General features: G+C 48.6%; 8 protein-coding genes across 8 annotated transcripts; 4 read left to right on the top strand and 4 right to left on the bottom strand.

Moving 5' to 3' along the window:
- Positions 1-338: 338 nt before the first annotated feature.
- Positions 339-1,502, top strand: F4813DRAFT_367818 (uncharacterized protein). Its single transcript, XM_049244224.1, has 2 exons — positions 339-361; positions 432-1,502. The coding sequence occupies exon 2, from the start codon at positions 575-577 to the stop codon at positions 1,325-1,327; it is 753 nt and encodes a 250-aa protein (XP_049097379.1). The 5' UTR covers positions 339-361; positions 432-574; the 3' UTR covers positions 1,328-1,502.
- Positions 1,503-1,945: 443 nt separating this feature from the next.
- F4813DRAFT_367816 (putative GPI anchored dioxygenase) lies at positions 1,946-3,993 on the bottom strand. Its single transcript, XM_049244223.1, has 4 exons — positions 3,564-3,993; positions 3,287-3,501; positions 3,077-3,133; positions 1,946-2,999 (listed from the first exon to the last, which is right to left on the bottom strand). The coding sequence occupies exons 2-4, from the start codon at positions 3,492-3,494 to the stop codon at positions 2,149-2,151; spliced, it is 1,116 nt and encodes a 371-aa protein (XP_049097378.1). The 5' UTR covers positions 3,495-3,501; positions 3,564-3,993; the 3' UTR covers positions 1,946-2,148.
- A 1,030-nt stretch (positions 3,994-5,023) lies between these two features.
- Positions 5,024-6,592, bottom strand: F4813DRAFT_382129 (alkaline proteinase; the record flags this gene model as incomplete). Its single annotated transcript, XM_049245758.1, has 4 exons — positions 5,024-5,625; positions 5,725-5,726; positions 5,807-6,126; positions 6,287-6,592. The coding sequence occupies 4 exons, from the start codon at positions 6,590-6,592 to the stop codon at positions 5,024-5,026; spliced, it is 1,230 nt and encodes a 409-aa protein (XP_049097377.1).
- Positions 6,593-9,521: 2,929 nt separating this feature from the next.
- F4813DRAFT_398506 (uncharacterized protein) lies at positions 9,522-11,442 on the top strand. Its single transcript, XM_049248056.1, has 4 exons — positions 9,522-9,681; positions 9,749-10,336; positions 10,607-10,688; positions 10,746-11,442. Exons 1-4 carry the CDS (start codon positions 9,675-9,677, stop codon positions 11,311-11,313), a joined length of 1,245 nt encoding a protein of 414 aa, XP_049097376.1. The 5' UTR covers positions 9,522-9,674; the 3' UTR covers positions 11,314-11,442.
- A 213-nt stretch (positions 11,443-11,655) lies between these two features.
- F4813DRAFT_367802 (Ribonuclease/ribotoxin) lies at positions 11,656-13,068 on the bottom strand. Its single transcript, XM_049244222.1, has one exon. The coding sequence runs from the start codon at positions 12,520-12,522 to the stop codon at positions 11,965-11,967; it is 558 nt and encodes a 185-aa protein (XP_049097375.1). The 5' UTR covers positions 12,523-13,068; the 3' UTR covers positions 11,656-11,964.
- Positions 13,069-13,216: 148 nt separating this feature from the next.
- Positions 13,217-14,677, top strand: F4813DRAFT_367801 (uncharacterized protein). Its single transcript, XM_049244221.1, has 4 exons — positions 13,217-13,677; positions 13,730-13,904; positions 13,962-14,082; positions 14,143-14,677. The coding sequence occupies exons 1-4, from the start codon at positions 13,442-13,444 to the stop codon at positions 14,580-14,582; spliced, it is 972 nt and encodes a 323-aa protein (XP_049097374.1). The 5' UTR covers positions 13,217-13,441; the 3' UTR covers positions 14,583-14,677.
- Positions 14,678-14,930: 253 nt separating this feature from the next.
- On the top strand, positions 14,931-16,834 carry F4813DRAFT_367797 (Zinc/iron permease). Its single transcript, XM_049244220.1, has 3 exons — positions 14,931-15,141; positions 15,237-15,419; positions 15,519-16,834. The coding sequence occupies exons 1-3, from the start codon at positions 15,120-15,122 to the stop codon at positions 16,682-16,684; spliced, it is 1,371 nt and encodes a 456-aa protein (XP_049097373.1). The 5' UTR covers positions 14,931-15,119; the 3' UTR covers positions 16,685-16,834.
- On the bottom strand, positions 16,835-18,944 carry F4813DRAFT_367794 (carbohydrate esterase family 15 protein). The gene is made up of 4 exons (XM_049244219.1): positions 18,166-18,944; positions 17,783-18,069; positions 17,141-17,654; positions 16,835-17,072 (listed from the first exon to the last, which is right to left on the bottom strand). Exons 1-4 carry the CDS (start codon positions 18,480-18,482, stop codon positions 16,937-16,939), a joined length of 1,254 nt encoding a protein of 417 aa, XP_049097372.1. The 5' UTR covers positions 18,483-18,944; the 3' UTR covers positions 16,835-16,936.
- Between the last annotated feature and the right edge of the window lie 784 nt (positions 18,945-19,728).

The raw sequence follows: 19,728 nt of genomic DNA, 5'->3' as shown, positions 1-19,728 counted from the left end.
TGTCTCCCTTGATAGTATATTGGCGGCGCAACGCCGTCCTCAGCCCTTCCTGATGAAATTTGAGACACTCGGGTCTTGTAGTACAACACAGTAAACGAGTGTCGACTGCAACTAAATTCAGTATTTAGTCCCTGAATTGCTCGGCCAGCCCTCGCCAGGGATTACTAGGAACTGGAACCAATTTTTCCAATTGTGTGACTTTTGTGATTTCTATACGGTCTAATGTGAATTGTATAAGAAGCTGTCGATCATCCGCCATCTCTAGTTCTCAATCCATAGGATCACATACCCATCTATCCATCTATCCACTTTACCTCATGCGTCCTTCTACGACATGGAATTCAATAAGTAATACGCGATCGTATGGGCGACTATATTCTATTACTATTATATAATATCTAATCCTCTATACTAACCCTTTATTATCTAAGTCTCCTCTTAGTTTACATATACCTACGTACCCCTATTTTAATTACATACGCCAATACACCTCAGCAAAGCCACGAGAGCTCTATTACACTATCTAACCTATCATACAACGTTAATTCATAAATATAATCAACTTGACGATACTATGGCGAGTTCCCTGGCACAATTGGGGGTCCAGTACATGCCGTCAACTGGGGGCTGCATGCTGGATTTGGCCGCCATACCCTCCCACCTGTTCAGCTCTTGCGGCGCTATTCACATTCGCATCCCAGAAGCTCAGCACCACGTCGAGGTTAACTCGAACATGGTCTGCATTAAGCCCAGCCAGCCGGCTCCGGGTCCGGGTGCTGCTATCTACCGAGAACAGTATATGTATCCGAATGTGGTGGTACCAACAGATCTTTCTCATGCATCGCCGAAGAACCACAAGCAACAGCCACCTTCATTCAATGCCCCAGAAACTTCCGTACATCACCCCGTGCCAGAGCCGGATAACAGTAAGCCCGCGAGCGCTAATACACCGAATGACTCCCATAAGGACACTGTGCCGAGCTTACAGACGTTTGTTAAGACGGCACATTGGTCTACTCTAACTACTACGCATACCGCTTCGCCATCCCCCCGTCCCCAGCTCCCACCCAGTACCAGCCCGCCCCGCCGGCACACTCCCCCCATTCCCCGACCCGGATCCGGAACTCGACGACAGCACCCCCGCCGAGTACTGCCGCGGGACGTACTTCAAAACAGACGTCACGCACATCCCAGCCCTCGACCCGCACGACCTCGACGCGTACCTCAGCCTCCTCGGCCTAGACGACCTGGGCCTGACGCTAGACCTCGAGCACGGAATCGCAGGGCTAGCGGCGTCGCTGCTGCTGCTGCTGCTCAGCGGCAGTAGCGCCGTCGACGATGACGACGCGACGCGCGGGGTCTGGCGGGAGCTGGAGCGGTCGTATCGCGTGAGGTGCGGGGTTTCGGTGCAGGGGCTGTGGAGCAGCAGCAGTAGTGGTAGTGGTAGTGGTAGTGGTAGTGGTAGTGGTAGTGGTAGTGGTAGTGGTAGTGGTAGTGGTGGTGGAGTGTTTGGGGGCGGCGTGGAGTTGGAGGCTGGAGAGGGATAATTGTCGGTTTTGGACGGGGGGGAGGAATGAGGTGTTGCCGGTGGAGAGGTTGAAGGGGGGGGAGAGGGGGGAGTGGGATTTGGTGTATTTGTGAGGCAGTGGGGTGGAATGCGGATGTAATGGACTGTGTGTGTGATGGCGTGGTTTGGGTTGTGTATTGGGAGAAGCGCGGTGTTTGGGTATAACTATGTTATGTTTTTTATATGTTTTTATAATGCTGGATTTTAGTCAAGACTTTCTAAAAAAAATTAATGCGCAATACTGTCTCACTCGCGTACTGAAAAGGGGTAATGCTTCCCCAGGATTTGATCGAGCGATGAGTCTTACTTCGGAAGACGAGGAAATGGATAATACATAGATGATAGCAAAGGTTTAGAAGAACAACATTCCAACTTGCAGTCGGTAACTTGAGCTAAGCTCGAGTTATGAATTCTAAAGAGCTTTATTATAAGGAATCTTGGATTTCTCGCCCCCTCCTCTTGCCTCTAAGATATCTAGGTATATATACATATATATATATATATCCTATCTGTTGGTATTATACAATAGACAAACCCCAACCTAGAGATATCCACCCCACCCATCATCTCGCCAACCAGCCTTAACCATGCGTCGGCGGCGGGCTAGCCACAGCCCAGAAGTCAAAGTTAGGATTATCATACCCGCCGCCCTCCTTCCAAGTCGACGCGTACGGGGCATAATGATCCCAGTTCGACGAAGTGTTCAGCCCGAGCTCGGCCCAGACGAACAGCCCGTCTCCCAGCTTGTTGCTCAGCGAGACGTAATTCGGGAACGGGTCGTACTCGGACGTGGCGGCGTACCCGGTAAACCAGTCCCCGAGGTTGCTCGTGTGCGGGATGCGGTTGGTATTGTACGGCGCGGTGGCCTCGACGGCATCGCGCAGCGTCTGGTCGAAGAACAGCTGCGATAGGTGCGCGACGCGGCCCCCGGTGTACGTGCCGTTGGGCAGGACCTCGGAGCCCACGTGGGCGATCAAGTGCTGGTGCGTGGCGCGCCCCTGGTAGTGGCCCGGGAAGATGGTGTCGAAGTTGACGACGCCGTCCTCGTCGACCGGCTGCACGCCTCGCAGGTACGTGGTGCCTAGCCCGCCCTCGCCTCTCGCGCTGACGCCGCTGTATGCGCCCGTCGCGTTGCACGACCACGTGTCGATCAGCACGCCGACGGCCGGCTCGCAGGTCTGCACGTCGATGAACTGCAGCTCGAGGTGCATGGGCACGCCGACCGTGTCCTCGACTACGTTGGTGCGGATGTGTTCCTGGTACACAAAGTACGGCCCGTTGGCGTTGTTGGGTGTCAACACGCAGCTGGTGTTGGCGCCGAAGACGTCTTTGCTGGGAGTCTCCTTGGTGAAGTCTGATGTCCCGGTCTTGTCGTGCGACAGGGCGGCCCATTTCTTAAATGCCGCGGCGTCTCGGCGGTGGAGCCAGGGTGCTGTGGTTGGGGATTAGTTTAGTTGCGGTGAGTCGAGTATAGAGGGAGGGGGAGAGTGCTGTGGGAAGTGACCTTACCCTGTTCAATACCCTTATCGCGACGAAGCTGTGCGAACTTTTCTGCTCGTCGAGCCACTTGATGAATTTGAGTTAGCATGTGTTGCCTCTTTAGGGGCTCAGGGGTAGATGAGTTCTTTTCTCTGGACCATGGTTTCGAAAAGACAAAGAGGTTACATATAACTACACGATGGTATAAGATGTCGAATATGAGTTCTAGAAGATACATACTAGCACGCTCCTTGCGAGCTTTTACCGCGGGCGAGTTCTGACACGCCTCGAGGGCCCTCGTATTCATCTTGTTGACGACGTGGGCATTACCCATCTCCTCCAGCGCCTCTCGCTTTCCGTACTTCTCTCCCGGGTGTCCGAAAACCGCCATAGGGGTTAACAACAAGGCCACGGCTAGAGTGGCCGCGATCGAGGGCACGAACACCATTTTGAACCTGATTTTTTCGAGGTGAGCTTAACAGAATCAGAATACGGAGAAGAAACCCAGGTTCCCTACGAGCAGAATAAAGAGGCCACTCTCCCCTTTTTAACCACCAACCCCTAAAGCACGAAGCTCTTTAACGGAACATGTTGACGAACTTAACATGATTTGGTATTTCTCCATTAAGACCGCCAAGAAGCACCATCACGGCAGACATAGTCGACCACGGCAGCGACGCCGGCAGTAGGACGTCGAAAGAAGGGACAAACTTAGTAAAGGGGGATATGAATCGAGCTATAAGACAAGTGGTTTTGAGCCATCCAGTATTTACTTTTTGACGTTGGCCCTGTTTATCCGGTCTTGGACGCCGTGCGCTCTGCCAGATGGAATAGGTAATTGCGCGACGATCCCCCTGCTGACTAGCTCTAGGCCGACAGGGGCTGAGTCGAGTTCGAAGAATCCCCCGACTTTTTTGAATAAGGCTAAATCTACCGCCTTTCAAAAGGCGAGTCGTCCCCTCCCCCCCCCCCCCCCCTCGACACGTCCCATCTGCACCCCGGACTCGGTTATACCCCAGAGATTGCCCTCGCTTCAAGTCCCGTTTTCGACACCAATAGGCGCGCGTGGATTATATTAAGCTTTATGTGCGTGGCTCGCCCTGGGGGTCTTATTGCGAATTACGACGGTCTTCATTGGACGCATCCCGGCGTCGTGGTATGGCGGGTAGGACAAGGCAAATGCCGCGTTCGCGAGAACGGGTATCGGCATCGAGCCACGTTTTACGCGCTCTCTGCGGACTTCCTAGTACATACATACATACATTAGGTACCTATCTATCTATCTATCATTTGCCTGTGAGGTCAGGTACCTAACCCATATACCCATATTTCGTGGTGGTCGGCTCGTTCTTGGCCTCGTGTCATTTGAGAGATTGATCTTTATCTTCTTTTCAAAATCTACCCAAGCATATAACCAGCACATTGCCAGAATCATAACACTTGGATCAGGCTAAATATGCTATGTTTTGTTAACGCAATGATAATTCCCCTTTAGGAGTCTTAAGTTCAATCGATTTCCTTACAACTCAACCATGGCTCTTTTTTATTGTCTTTATTTTGGAGCCGTTATAGCCGCGGATGTAATGGGCTGATTATGGGTTCGGTAAGGTTTTATACGTTATACCTAAGTACCTAAGGTATGTATACATTCGAAGTTACACTGGTCTTATAAGAAAAGTTTCACTGTTATTATTATACTAATCAAGTCAAACTTTAGGGCCGAGTTAAGTTTATCAAGCAAATGGAGACAGTAAAATTTTACTTCGAAAAGCCACGAGTTGTATTACTACTAACTACCTATTCGAAAGTAGCTTCTACTACTAGAATCGCATGTTTAAACATGGCGGGTTCTATGTAACTGGCCCCGATATCCAAAGCATTGAGGGCTGCTCAGCAGAGCCATAATTATCAATGCGGGATGATTAAACATCCCCATTTGCCGTCTTCGCCTACAATTATGTTAGGTAGGTCGATAATTTAAGCGCCGTTACCGTTGTAGACGACAGCGTTCACAGTGCCGCTGGGGATACCAGTCAGCTTGCCACTCGTGTAGAGAGCCTTGATGCGGCTGGTGACAGCGGCGGGGGTGGTGAGACCCTCAAGGGCAATCAGGTACAGAGCAAGACCGGTCACGTGGGGAGTGGCCATCGAAGTACCAGAGATGGTGTTGGTAGCAGTGTCTCCGCCGATCCACGAGGAGAGAACGTCGGTGCCGGGAGCGAAAACATCGACAACAGATCCGTAGTTGGAGTAAGAAGCAATTGCCCAGGAGGAGTCGATAGCACCGACAGTGATGGCGTTGGCAGCCGAGGCGGGCGAGGTGTTGCCAGCGTCGGTAGCGCTGTTACCGGCAGCTACGACAGACAGGATACCAGAGCTGTAAGCGGAGTTGACGGCGTTGTTGAATGCAGAAGATAAACCACCTCCTAGGGACATGCTAATAGCGGACTTGCTCTGGCGACCCTTGCTGATGATATCGTTGACGGCCCAGTTGAATCCGTCCAGGATGATTGAAGTGGTGCTACTAGTTCCCTGGAAGACCTTGACGGAGAGAATGGTGGCCTGCTTGGAAACACCGTCTAATATATGAAAACATTTCGTGTCAGCTTTGTAACCTTACAATTCTAGAATCTTTACCGTGTTCGACTCAGTCGAAACAATAGGGCCATCACACTTACTACTAAACGTCAGCAACTGTATTTCGAGACTATTCTAGAAGGGGGGTTCGAAAATAGCAACACGAGATGTTTTCAAACATACCATGTCGAACCGCCAATTGTTCCGGCAACATGGGTACCATGCCCCACAGCGTCAGCATCGCTGCCGCCGACGGCGTTGTAGGCGAGCGAAGCACGGCCGCCGAATTGTTGGTGTGTAGCGAGGATACCAGTGTCAACAATATAGGCAAAGGTGCCCTGTCCGGCGCTGCTGTCGTAGATATACGAGGTAGCGCCGGAGGTTTGGTGGGAGATGGTACCAAGACCCCAGGTAGAACCGGTCTGGGTAGTGAGAGCTCTCTTGGAAGCCTCAGGAGACTCATCAAAGAGGTAGTAGACCTGGTCCTCCTCAATCTCGGCGACCTAGTATAAGTGTCAGCATATCTGCAACCGAATATATGGTCTGAGGCGTGAAACGCGCGCTAAAGTGGAATACCAGGGGACGACGCAACCGTCCCCTTTTATGATCTGTTTCTAGACCTAAAGCTGCATTTGAAGTAGATGAGAATGCTGTTCAACTTACATCAGGGTGGCTCTTGATCTGCTCGATGGTCTCGGCGTCGAATTCACCGGCATAGGCGTTGAACTTGGCGATCTGGTACTCGTGCTCAACACCGACGGTATCGCGCTTGTTCAAGCTGCGGGCATGGACACTGCGGGCCCAGTTGACGTGAGACTTAAAGTCATCGGAGGTAACGCCCTCCTTGAGGGTAATGATGTACTTGTTGGGGATGATTTCTCTCTTCTGCTGAGTAGCAGGAGTGGGAGCAGCAACAGCCGCAGGGAGCAGAGCTCCGAGGAAGAGCACGAGGCGGCGAACGTTGAACATTGTGGACGATCTGTGCAGTTGATGAGAAGACTGTTGCTTGTGGCTCGGGGCTGTTGAACTTCTCTAAAACCTACTAGGCGGGAGGGATCAAAGCGGCTTATATAGACATTTCTGAAGCCTCTTCAAACCCCAAAATCCGCCATCGATGGTGACATATTGTATGCTTCATTACGAGATGGTCCGATGAGGTTCTCGAGGTAGGCAGAGTATCATCGAGCTTCCCAATCAGCCTTAGGAGTCAGACTAGAGCGCTTAAGAGACTTGGATGAGGGTCACGACGCGATTCAAAATACGGAAGGAGGAATAGGAAGCGCATGCGGGCAAAGTCATAAAGCACATGTAAGTGGTGGTCGAAGATTATCAAGAAGCTATACTCCGCGGTTACGATTCGACTCATCGTTCAATAATATAATGTAGGAGAAGGCCGAACGGGCAGGAAATCACTTGGCAATGCAACTTCGATGCCGAATAGTGAAGCTAAAAGTAGACCAGCAGGTAAACTACTGCGGGACAAGATGCAAGCAAGGCCAGCGGCATTCATAGTTAGACCGAGGTGCGGTTGCTCTGAAGCTATGCGATGGTGTGATAGACATAGACCTCCCGCTATATCGCTATATCGCTCCAGAAGAAGTGAGCCGCATAACCGTACCGGATCGGCAGGGACCTGCGTGCTTCCCCAGTGCTCTATTTAAGCTAGCCTTATACCAGCTATGCTAGGTAAAGATCACCTAAAGATAGTATCTCATTGAGGCTCACGCCGGTAGATTATAGAATGATTTGCGCCGTTACGAGTCGGGAATTAATCGCGAGGTATGACATAGAGCGCTCTGCAATTTAGAAGTTCAGCACGACACTGGCACCAAGCCCCTAAGTTCTGAATGATTGGGTTTCTCTCAACCTTGGTTCTTAGACGTTCTTGGACGTTCTTGGATGCCTGTGAAGCTGCCTGGGCGACCTGGGCTTTGGGTAGCATCAGATAAGGAGACTGGAATCAATATTATAAACGACATATAGCCAAGCCGTCAAGTAAGACACTCATCTAGGACACTCATCCAATGAGAAACTACGAACCATGCGCTCAAGGTCTTATCATGACAGGGCGGGGCTGAGATGGGATGCCAACTCAATCTTGGCAATACTGTAACTTTGGAGGAAGACCAACATCTGGGGAAGCTCGTAAAAAGCGGCTACTAGGGTAGAGCCGGCAAACAACTTGTATGACGAGGATAGCTCGGGAGTTGGAGCTAGGATACCAAGCATAGCAGGCATAGTAGGCGTGGTACGATCGGAGATTTAGGTCTGTTAGACATATGTATCTGAGTGATCTGAGAGCGCCAAGGCTGGGCGGGAGAGAGCGGTCCATGTTACTCTCTCACAAATGGAGCGATGTAACGCGGGCCAGGCTTGTCTGAACTTCAGAGCTTCCGTTTTTGTAATGCGACCCCCGACGGAGACGCATCACGTTCATCACGACAGAATGGCGCGAATAGGTGAGACTTGTTACCTTACCGCCTACCCATGATGACATCGTGACACATGAGGATTGCAACAGCATGGGAGGCCGTGCAGGACAGAAATGCTTATATTTTCTTGGGGAGTTTTCTCGTAATGAAAACCGTTATCTTCCCCGGTCCTCAGGGTTCGCAGCACCGATGCGATGGCACCTCAGTCGGAAATGCCGGTCTCGTGAACTAGGATGACCGATTCTGCTAACGCCGGGGTGAAGCCGGGCACGCGACTCTGCTTGCAATTTGTTGCTTAGATCTAGCTTACATTTGATGAGGATATAAGCATGGTGTAATCAAGATATGCGCTGGTGGAAGTTGAACGGTATGAAAAAAGGAAAAAAGGATGGACGAAAAGGTCAGACGAATAGATTTGTTGATGCAAGTTAATTTAGGTTTGCAAACACGTGCTGATTTTAATTTTTAATCAATTTAAGTAATCAATATCTTATGTCTAACCGGTTGGTCGATATACTCTATATATGCACTTGTTCAGACCTATGATAGAGGTACAGCACTGCTTAGTTACTTACAGCAGTATTATAGCGACTCTTACATGCACGTGTTGATTCCGAGACAATCCAATCAACATATTTGTTCAGCTTTCTCAGACAGGGCATTATTAGATATGTAGCCCTCAAGACGAATAAATATATGAGCCAAATTGCATGTAATGAGTTAGGTAATTTTAACTGGCCTCTGCGCAGTAATGTGTGCACCCAGTCAATTATCGAGTATATACCATTCAAGTGCATAGTGTTGTTATTGCCTAATGTAATATTTGATTGGTACATAATATATTGGGTAGGTACCGAAGCCATTGACACGTTATTTACGAAATCATATAAATTTGTGTTTATCTAATCCACAATAACCAATTGTTAAGTTATCCTTATAGGCCATGGGCTGGTTGCCTTGTGTTGTCATCCCATTATAGTTCACTCTATAGACATATTGCAAAAAGCGTGGCGGCGATAAGTACGGCTTATTTGTCAATCGATGCACCAAAGGATTCATACAGTGCAGGTATAACGTAGCATATATTTCTTCATGTAGATTAGGCACCTCGGTAGGCTTGAAGGCACTGCGATCCTTTAAGCAGAAAGCCTTACAAATCTTCTAATCCTTTTAAATGTAAAATGTGCAAGGTTTAAAAGATAAATATCCATTGTCGTGTTCCTACGTAAATATGAGCTCACTACCTTATGTGCAGTTGATTGATGTTAATCAAATTTACAAAGCTTGAAATTAAAATTAGTTAGTTATAGTCTTCAATTCTGCAGTTTCTCAATTTCGATAACACAGTACGCCTGGATATCTCATATTATATATACCAGCGCCTGGACGGAGTGGGATGGCTTAAATTATTTATTGCGGAATAACGCCACATATACGTGTTTGGTGAGAACTAATATTAGGTATCCCTAAGAGTTTGTAATGCCAACCTAAAAAAACAAAATGTTGTTCTTCTCCGCCTCTTGTTCTTATTTTTCCAAATTGAAAGGTTTTCAAAGCGTGTAGCCTTTCGAGAATTCTTTGACGTGATCTATTTGAATTCCTTGTAGAGAGTTTCAATCATGACAAGTGAGTTAACCTACTTTTCATATCACTTCAAGTATCAGCCTTCAATTAACTTTTGGTCTTTAATTAGGCGATATCTGCTTAGAAGAAATCCGTGTTTCAAGCCAAGAAGATATCGATAATCTGAACTGCTCCTGCGGCGATGATAGTGGTCCTTATATTTACATCACTAATTTCACCGACAAGCTTGATTTCCCACATTGTTTAGCGGCAGAACTTATCAGTATATATGATAGTCCTAGGTTGAAAGAAATAAGCTTCCCCGACCTGGATCGTCTACCACTACCACACCTCTTAATACGGGATGCTACGGAGCTCAAAAATGTTTCATTACCACACCTAAATTCAGACTTTCAAGACCATCCTGGTCTCTCCTTGGATTTTCTCGGTATACCAAAATTGAAAAACATCACCTTCGGAAACATTACCAATCTAGCAGGAGTCAATCTAACCAACTCGGTGTTAGATGAGTATACATTCTTCAATATAACCTCAGTTGATAATCTAATAGTTGAGGGTATCTACGACTTCGAAAACCTCAGATCCGTGGAGACTTTACAACTTATAGGGCGTTATTATAACCCGAGAGCGTTCTTGAATGTAACATCGCTCCAAAACCTAACATTTACCAACACTATAGATAGCACGCCTTATTTTGGTGATTCTTTACTGATTAATAACTCTCTGGTGATAGAGAATTGTTACAGTGTGGACGAATCCAGTTATCCACAGCACGAATTCCACTATACAATGGATGATGTTGCGCATATTAGCTCAATTGGGTCATATCTACGGGCAAGCAACAATACAGCTATCGAGTTGAATTTTCGCCAATTAACAGATATAAACGGAGATATATCTATTTACAAAAATACCAATTGCACATTGGACTAAAACCAGCTTTCGGATGTTGCAACATTATCTCTAGTCGATAATGCTAATACTACCTTACCTTGGTTTCCTCGGCTGCAAAGAGCTAACAATATTCACATCCGAGGATATATCGATACGTAAGTTCAGGCTTTATATTCCGTCATCTATCAAAGGCGCTGCTAAAACGTGTCCAGTTCTCCCGGACCCAATATCTTCCCAGCTTTGACAGCAGTGTCGGGAAATGTCACCATAGAAGCATGGAACGACGACTTCAACTGTTCAAAGCTGGTAGACCAATATCAAAACGGTCTTATTCATAACTTGGCATGCAATGGGACTAACAACGTAACTGGACCCAACATGGAAAGCTCTCCACAAAATGCCTCATCAGAGTTGTCTCAAGGAGCATGGGCTGGTATCGGAACAGGCATAGGGATATTTGTCATATGTACCGTTCTCGGCATGATATGGCTTCTTCTACGCCTCAGACGTTGGAGAGAGGAGCTTATGGGAAGAATAAGGCAACAGGAGGTCCAGCAAGACTATCGTCGAGATAGCCTAGAAATGGAGCACGAACCACCAAATCTAAACATCCTATTCGAGAGTGATGGCACGGGAATCATACGAGAAAAGCCGGACGACCACCTCCGCGAAGCCGGTGGTGAAGTAGTCATTGCTGAGCAGCCAGATGATCATATACGCGAACTACCAGTGCCACCGGCAGAGCTGGAAGGGGCACCAGGCATGGAGATAAGGATATGAAAGATGGGAGTAAGGAGTAATAGGGGAATTCATCATGGGCAGGAATTCTACTAAGAATACACGGCACGAAAGTATGGGCGGTTTACTTCCAGTTTCTTAGTAGGCGTATAGGTTAGGTTTTCGGCTCACTTAAATATAATTATACCAGAGCATGTTATATACGTTAGGTACATAATAGCGTAGAATAGGACCGCAAACATGAATGAGATATGTTCTAGCATAGGGATATGGCATAACTCGGAATTAACAATTCTGGTCCTAGTAGTAAGTATAGGTATCCTAGCGGTAGGTATGTTAATCTAATTTACAAATTGTATGTCACGAATTGAAAAACCACAGTCTGCAGAAGAGTGAATCTATAAACGCCTGTCCCTATGCTAAGCTACATGCGATCGAACCCTCCATCATTTATACATGCTAAAAGCTCCCCCGTGGTAATCAGTAATCACCACCGGGATTGCCGAACCACCTGGGCCACAAAACCGCCTGGGCTACAGAACCAACCACCCGGGCATTGTAAATCCTATCGCTGATAGGCCATCGTATATACATGTTCCTAACAATCAGCCTGAACCTGCAAGCCACCCCTGAACTCTCCGCTCTACCAACAAGTCCCGAGAACCAAGGCCTCCCTCGAAATCAGCGCGTCGCTTATTTCCAGTGGCACTCGACGAAGGCGCCCCTGTTGGCGGCGCCGGTGTGGGTCATCAAGCCGCAGAAGGTAATGTCGACCTTTCCGGTCTTCTTGTTCTTGGCGGAGACGTTGACGACGACGCGGTCCGTGCCTGGGTCGTTGCCGGTGTAGACCTTCTTGTTCTGGAGGATGGGGAACTCGTAGAGCGAGCCCTTGCACTTACTCTCGAAGTTCCTGATCTCCTGGCCGCGGTTGTGGAAGACGTGGGGGTATTTCCCGGTGCCGATCGCCTTGTTGCGCGTCTTGAGCTTGCCGGCTTGCTCGCCGGCGTCGTGCATATGCGCCGTGCTGTACTTCGCCTGCGCGCAGGTCGCGCTGCGGGGGAAGCCCTTGAGAGTGAACTTGGGACGGACGGCGCGGTCCTCGAGGGAGCGGTCCTCGAGGATTCCTTCGATCTCCCGGATGTCGATGGAGTTTTCTAGATCGGTTATCTCGACGATGTCCTCGACCGGGACGACCAGGGAGGTCCCTAGGGAGAGGAAAAGAGCGGTGGTAAGGAAAGTGATTGGCTTCATTGTGAAGACGTTTCGAAATGAATGTGATACTTAGAAATGAATGACAGATGCCTTTGAGTGTTGGCTGTTGGCTGTTGGCTGTTGGTTGTTGGTTGTGTTTGAGGTATGGAAGGACGATGAGTGACCTTTATATATTATACATGTCGAATAGCCTGGTCACTTCATCTATTTACTTGAGCCTCCTAGATTCATACTACATCTACTACATCCATTTGGAAGATACTTCATTTGGCTCGGCAGCATTACCAAAATAGAACCTACTCGTATACGGCCAATGAGAAGTTATGATTAGATCGATGATTGATGATAATCCCATGCCGATGTGTATAACTACCGGGGCATGTGTTTGCATATTATTAAAATGGCTTATACGGTTTCACTATTCACTATATGCTGATGTAATTAATGCCACTGGAAAATGTATAGAACATAGATAGACCTTGTAGGGATGAACGAAAATAGGCATTGGGTAGCATAGTGCGATGGGTTTAAGCTGTAGATGGAAGTTGGGAATTCTCGTAAGGCTTAACGATGGCGTGGGACAGCATAAACGGAAGGAGCTTAATTGACTTTTCTAATATATTGCAAACTTCATATCTTTCTTATAAGCAGCTTGTTTCTAGTTTATTTTCAGCTTGCCTAAGCCTAAGCTTACCTAGCGTGCTGAGGATCAGGGAGGCTCAGCTGTGTACCCACACGATTCACACGGTTCACACGATTTAAGCTTGGCGCATGCCCCTTTTACGTTAGAATGCTCTTTTGTTACATAATATGGCTTAAACACCGCCCTGTTGTAAGTCGATATGGTGTTCCCCTAATCTAGATCCTCTGATCCTACAAATCCTCCCTTTCCTAGTATTGCGGCACCTGAGACCTAGCGGACAATGTGGTATATTACAAGTATTACAGACTTTATTACATGCATACCTATCTCAAAAGACACGTGATTGTTAAATTGTTCAAGCAGCACAACCTTTGTAGAGTCTCCCCTTTTAAGTTATCGCGGCTGACTTTTCCTTGGGTTTTCGTATCTCATTATTCGCATCTCCAACACAAACCCTCTTATCATTTAACTATATCTTGTAAAATGGCACCGTCAATCGATTCATTCTTTGACAAAAAAATCGCTGATCGATGGGGTCCAACGCGAAATGAGTGAGCTTTCGTCGTCTTTACCCTTACCTTAAGGCTAGCTAATCGCCGACAGGGCGAATGCTCTCCGCGAGCTTCTCCGGGGGAATATCAGCCACGAGGAAGCAGCTACGAGGTTTACAAGCGATGTTGCTGCATCTCGCAGCGCTGATGTGGCCAACGGATCTTTATGGGGTGTATGGATGCTACTCCAGGAGACAGCAAAAAAGTATCCTGAGCACCATGCCAAGGTAAACTGTTACCATTAAGACGATCTTCTTTCCTTTTCTTAATCTGACCGTTTGAAGCTGGTCAAATTGGTAGATGCTATTCGGCAACTTCCAGACCTCGTAATCAAGGGAGAAACGGCCGTCAAGTGGCCTGAACTTCCGAAAATGGCAGAAGTATGGGGAGAAAATGTCTATGATCGTGAGTGATAAGTCCTGCGCTCGCTTATCTACCTAGGTACGGAGAGTTGACACTCGATAGGAGACGAATTGGCCTATTCCGAAGAGCATATAGCAGTGACCGCATTCACGGCCCAGCTTTGTGCCCGACAGCTTGTCGATGCCGACGATTTTCTGGCAATGGCAGTAAGAGATTTTTATGCTGCTTTTGAGCAGACCCCTGCAGAAGCTGCTGATGTTAAGGGAGACAACGTTCGGCTATTGAATGTCAATGTGCCTATCGCGGCACAATGGATCCTGCACGCTGGAGAGGTAATTTACAATTGCGAAGAGAGTTTTAATCTTAAGTCAAGCGATGGCTTATGGACGGGGAACCCTGGATTCAGCTGGGGTAGATGGAAGCTGTGGAAGGAAAGGGCAGAATGGGTATCTGGCCTCGAGAGGGTGGTAAGACAAGAGACAATAGACATGGCTAAGAAAATGGTGGAGAAAATGAGTCAGATAGAGAGTGGAGAGGCTTGATGGAAAGAGGTAGGTATACAAAGGTGAATAGCTTGGCTTAATAGAGGAATTGATAGAAGTGCGAGCGTGTTTAATAATTGACTTTTACGGTGTAATGTTTTTGATGTTTATTAGAATTGCATTCCACGGTCCTTCCATGTTCTTATAATAGGAGGATGTCGGCAAAGTGCTCCGCCGACCTAAGCTATGTACCTACATGTAGGTTAGGTACCTACCTAGGTAGGTTAGGTAGGTATGGTACTTACCTACTTACATACCTAGCACTAGGCTGCCAGGGTAGCTCTGTGTCTGAGGAAGTGACGTTAATTTTAGCGCGTTACGGCGCTACAACATAGAAGGTGTCCCCAACTCAAATCAAGGGAGCAACTGAACAATGAGAAACTACAAATTTCTCTGACGTAAGTTCGCGCCGGCCCGCTCGAGCATCACAACTTCTTTAGCAACTTCAACTTAAGGAACTTTAGCATTGTTGTAAAGATGCTTTAGTTTGATAAATTCAATTTCTTATGAGCTGGTTTCCGTCGCTTCGATTTCACAATGGATATATCCAATTCGGGAGGTACGGCTGCAAACGAGTCAAGCTTCTAACCTACATGATTCTTAAACTTCACCTCAACTGACCAACTTATTAACTTGTTCTTACTATACATGTAGATATCTCCTGGACATCTATTCCCACCGACCTACTCCTTGCTGAGCTATCCAAAAGACAGCATGGCCATGGAAGTTCCACACCCGATACCGAAAAGCCAGCTTGCGGATCAGGCGAGCGAGGCGCATACAACACAGCGCTTCACGTCTTCGCTTTATTCCTAATACTTACATTAAGCACGCTAGGTAAGATATCAAAGTTACAGCTGCCGTCGAGTTTAATTAGGTACCTACGTAGTTTAGAATCAATACCTATGCTAACTGATATTGCGCGACGATTCGTAGCTTGCGGTTTTCCTCTCTTCTCCCGCCAGTCCTCTAAGAGTCGTCGAGCCAATACGATTGTATTTCTCAGCCAACACTTTGGCACCGGCGTCCTACTCGCAACTGCCTTTGTTCACCTTCTTCCGACTGCTTTTCTATCTTTAACCGATCCCTGTCTCCCTCATGCATTCAGCGAGGGATACCAACCTATGGCGGGGTTGGTAGCTATGGTCTCAGTTCTGGTTGTTGTGGCGTTGGAATCGTATCTGACGACTAGGGGTGCTGGTCATTCGCATGGCCATGCGTGGAACTCGGAAGACGAAGAGCTGCAGGAAGAAGACAAGAATACCGTGGCCAATGGTGGATTATCGGCAAGAAGAGCTACGAGCCACAGGCCGACAGATATTGCGCTCGGTGATATGAGCTCCAGTAGGGGTTTAATGGCAGATGTTTCCCCACTTCCAGATTCTACGCCGATCGTCGTATCGCCGCCGAATAAGAAACATTTTAACAATAACGATGACGGGGAGAGTGATTCAGACGATAACGATGACCAAGATCTCGACCTTAATCTCAATGAGCTCGACCCCACTGCGGAAGACGACGCACAGCCTCTGGCCCATCCTAAAGGAAGCAACCATACAAGACGACACTCCGAATCTGCCATATCTCAAAGCCCGCTAACACCCGAAGAGCAGAAACGACTAATGCTTCAGTGCATGTTACTAGAGGCCGGGATTCTATTCCACAGTATCTTCATCGGTATGGCTGTGTCGGTTGCTACAGGACCCCCTTTCGTGGTTTTCCTGATTGCTATCGCATTCCACCAGACCTTTGAAGGCTTCGCCCTCGGATCTCGTATAGCCGCGATCCAATTCCCCCGATCATCTATACGTCCATGGCTAATGGTCTTGGCATATGGGCTTACTACTCCCATCGGCCAGGCCATCGGGCTCGCTGTGCATAGGTTGTACGACCCGCGTAGCCAGACGGGCTTGCTCATGGTCGGCTTTATGAACGCCATCTCGAGCGGCCTCCTGCTGTTCGCGGGCTTGGTGCAGCTTCTTTCCGAGGACTTCCTCACCGAGAAGAGTTATAAGGCATTGAAAGGGAAGAAGAGAAGAAATGCTGGCTTGGCTGTCCTGGCAGGTGCCACACTCATGGCTCTTGTTGGTGCTTTTGCGTAAATCTAATTGATAGATCCTGATTGTAGAATTTTGGCGTTTCCGGATAGGGGTTATCTGAGACGAGGAATGTTATAGATGGCTACTAGGTAGATGAGATTTTGTCACTTCGATCGGAGGTTAAATATGATTCTGGAGTCGTCATGGTCACATGAAAAATTTTGGTCTCAGCTAATATCAAGAAATTGCCTTTCCCCGGTCTGGTCTTTTTTATATACATGAGTCCCGAGATATATTCCACTGATCTCAACCAATTTAGGCTGCTTTAGGTACCGCCGTTGCCCAGGGGTAGGTCGTCGACATTGGGGAGCCGTAGCTACCGAGGTCATTGTAGTCCTTGGTGATGGTCTGGTTCTGGAGGACCTTGGTCACGAAGGGGAGGACGCTGTTGCTGGGGTCGGAGTTAGCATTGAAATCAACATAGGGGGGTTTCTAAATCGCGAAATAAGGGGTACTTACAATCCGCTCATATCGCAGTGGCCGCCACCGCGGACAGACATGGCAATCTGGTCCGGAACACCCAACCAGTCGTATACAAGCTTCGCAGCAGGGTACACGACAACCGAAGTGCCCTTCGAGTTAGTAAACTGGTCGCCAGTGCCCTGGTCAATGACAAGAGCACGCGGCGCAATCGCAGCAGCAATGGTATGCGCGTCGTACGGCAAATTCTCCGCATGGTTAACAAAGGTGCCCAGGGTGTTGTCGGTCCACCAGCCGGCGCCGCTCTTGCTGTTCTCAAGCGTCTCGTCCTGGCCGCTCAGCCCGTGGTACCGGTACGGACCCAGCCCCTGCACGCCGCTGCTCATGGGCATCGTCAGCGTGATGCGCTTGTCGAGCAGGCCGGCTGCGAGAGCCGCTTTGCCGAGGCGCGAACACCCGGTTACGCCGACGCGGGCGCTGTCGATCTCGGGGACGGTGGCGTTGAGCGCGTCGAGCACGCGGTGGAAGCCCCATGCCCATGCTGTGAGGACGCCTATGGGGGCAGGTTATGTACGTTAGCCTTGGGGTTATTCGTCATACATAGGTAGGTAGGTATGTAATAAGTATAGGGTATATGGTATAGGGTATAGGGTATAGGTGGGATAGAGCGAGTCTTCGTACCGATGTCCCGGCCGTTGTAGATGTCCCAGAACGCGCCTATCTTGGAGTTGCTGTCGGCGGCGACGCGCGTGTAGTCGAAGCCGACGACGGCGATGCCGGCTTGTAGGTATGGCTGGTCGGTCATGCCGCCGATGTTGATGACGACGGGTGCGGGCTTCGTCGAGGGCAGCGATACCGTGGCGCTGAACTTGCCGGTCTTGCCGCCGGCTGTTACTTCGATGTTTACCGTGTTGCCGCTGCGTGTGGCTTTGACTGTTTCTTGCGAGTGGTCGGGGTAGTAGCCGTACCTACGAACGTGTTATTATATACTAGCACTTCGATCCCCCCCGACAGCTGAAGGGGCTTGTTGTCCCGCGGGAGCGCATTCTTGCCGGTGGACTTACTGGTACTCCTGCAACATCTGAAGGAGCTCAGGCTGGCGGCATTGGTACCATTCCTCGGGCGTCTGGATCCGGTTCTTGCCCTTACCCGCGATCACGTCGGACGCGAAAGATGGGTCGCTGCCGCCCTCGCTGTCGGTCGTCGTGTAGGCTAGCGGTAGCCAGGGGTCCGGAAGCGTCGTCTGCTTCGGTAGCTTTTCCCACGTGGGGTACTTGCCCGCCGACGGGACTGGCGCGCATTCGGCTGCTGCTGGGATAGCCGCTCCTAACCACGGGAGGGCCACTGCACCAAGGATGACGGCGCGCTTGGGGGAGGGCATGCTGGGCAACAGACCTTTGTGAATAGACGCAGGTGAAATCGGTTGTAGAATCGAGGGCGTAGGTTATTTCGAGGGCTCGTGGAGACGACGGAGAACTAATATATGATCATATACGCGGTTGCGGTGAGGTCACATCGGCTCGTCCCGGAACTTGGACCTCCTTGCCGTACATCGATATTGCCGCTACCCCGAGACAGCTAACCGGGTATTTCTGGTAGCATGTAGGTTAGGTAGTTAACATATTCCTTGAGGCTCATCGATCAAGTGCAATAGTATATTTTTATGTAAATATCATTTTCCTCTTGCCTCCTTTCTCCTGCTTACACTGGTTTCCTTTCCAATCGTACCCGTGCATTATCGTTCACCTCTTCCATTCCGGATTAGAGGTTCTCCAGCACTACAGTTCAACAGAAAACATCATATGCTCCAAGACCCAGATCGAGATGAAAAGGCCACGCGCCAGGATCTTTGAGGGTCTGGGCGGCTAGACCGTCCAGGGTGATATCGAGACTTTAGCCGGTAAGCGTAAAGACAGTTCACCACTACCCCAGGATATGGCCGGATTGATGCGGAGAAGCTATTTTTATCGAACTATCGGTTATTGTGTATATTTTCATCCGAAGCGGTATACTGCCTAACCTAGTCTCATTCAACACCGAAGTCTAGTACGGCCATCGCCCCATGTTTTCGGTTCGCATGGCTGTTGTAGAATCTTGGTATTGTGTATTAGAGATAACTATCTCCACGCTACATGCAATAATTATACGGAAGGAGTGGAAATAACAAATGCTAGATATCTATTCGGAAGTGGCTTTTTTTAGTCCGTCGCTAAGAACGAGGAATAACGGAAGTTGACCGATTCATCCGGGCCCCCACCCCGTTCCATCTTCCGTCCCCGTCCGGAAGTCTCCGGCACTCAGACACTTACATATTAACGTCATTCAAACCCACCTTTTCCTTTTCTAGTTCTTATCAGTAAATCAAGTAGTCTGACGCATGTCACGATTTGAAGAGAAATGATTAATCAAATAAGGTTGCCAAAAGATTCGCAACAGAAAGCGGGTTGCTCTTCGTCTAGGTTAAGGGGTTTGAGATCAGACACGCGAGATAATCACATCACGAACAAAAGCCAAGGTAGAAGGCCACGTCAACGCCCACGTAAGAAATATGATTCTAGCTTATTATAATAGCGACATGAAAATTTTGAAGCGTTTTATTTCCGTTATATACTATCAACTTATATTAT

This window comes from Daldinia decipiens, assembly GCF_022478715.1.
Source record: "Daldinia decipiens strain CBS 113046 unplaced genomic scaffold F4813scaffold_30, whole genome shotgun sequence".
Taxonomy (NCBI): domain Eukaryota; kingdom Fungi; phylum Ascomycota; class Sordariomycetes; order Xylariales; family Hypoxylaceae; genus Daldinia; species Daldinia decipiens.
This window is presented reverse-complemented; position numbering and strand designations above follow the sequence as displayed.

Bases quoted from the DNA above. Each gene is read 5' to 3' on its own strand.
- F4813DRAFT_367797 (XM_049244220.1), top strand. From the start codon at position 15,120: ATGGATATATCCAATTCGGGAG. The intron at 15,142-15,236 runs GTACGGCTGCAA...CTATACATGTAG, and splicing joins GGATATATCCAATTCGGGAG to ATATCTCCTGGACATCTATT. The intron at 15,420-15,518 runs GTAAGATATCAA...GACGATTCGTAG, and splicing joins ACTTACATTAAGCACGCTAG to CTTGCGGTTTTCCTCTCTTC.
- F4813DRAFT_367801 (XM_049244221.1), top strand. From the start codon at position 13,442: ATGCATACCTATCTCAAAAGACACGTGATTGTTAAATTGTTCAAGCAG. The intron at 13,905-13,961 runs GTAAACTGTTAC...GACCGTTTGAAG, and splicing joins ATCCTGAGCACCATGCCAAG to CTGGTCAAATTGGTAGATGC. The intron at 14,083-14,142 runs GTGAGTGATAAG...GACACTCGATAG, and splicing joins GGGAGAAAATGTCTATGATC to GAGACGAATTGGCCTATTCC.
- F4813DRAFT_367794 (XM_049244219.1), bottom strand. From the start codon at position 18,482: ATGCCCTCCCCCAAGCGCGCCGTCATCCTTGGTGCAGTGGCCCTCCCG. The intron at 17,655-17,782 runs GTACGAAGACTC...CTGCCCCCATAG, and splicing joins CTACAACGGCCGGGACATCG to GCGTCCTCACAGCATGGGCA. The intron at 17,073-17,140 runs GTAAGTACCCCT...CTCCGACCCCAG, and splicing joins CACTGCGATATGAGCGGATT to CAACAGCGTCCTCCCCTTCG.
- F4813DRAFT_367816 (XM_049244223.1), bottom strand. From the start codon at position 3,494: ATGGTGTTCGTGCCCTCGATCGCGGCCACTCTAGCCGTGGCCTTGTTG. The intron at 3,134-3,286 runs GTATGTATCTTC...AAATTCATCAAG, and splicing joins AGCTCGCAAGGAGCGTGCTA to TGGCTCGACGAGCAGAAAAG. The intron at 3,000-3,076 runs GTAAGGTCACTT...CCCCAACCACAG, and splicing joins CGATAAGGGTATTGAACAGG to CACCCTGGCTCCACCGCCGA.
- F4813DRAFT_367818 (XM_049244224.1), top strand. From the start codon at position 575: ATGGCGAGTTCCCTGGCACAATTGGGGGTCCAGTACATGCCGTCAACT.
- F4813DRAFT_367802 (XM_049244222.1), bottom strand. From the start codon at position 12,522: ATGAAGCCAATCACTTTCCTTACCACCGCTCTTTTCCTCTCCCTAGGG.
- F4813DRAFT_398506 (XM_049248056.1), top strand. The intron at 10,337-10,606 runs GTGATTCTTTAC...CATTATCTCTAG, and splicing joins AGATAGCACGCCTTATTTTG to TCGATAATGCTAATACTACC. The intron at 10,689-10,745 runs GTAAGTTCAGGC...AAACGTGTCCAG, and splicing joins ATCCGAGGATATATCGATAC to TTCTCCCGGACCCAATATCT.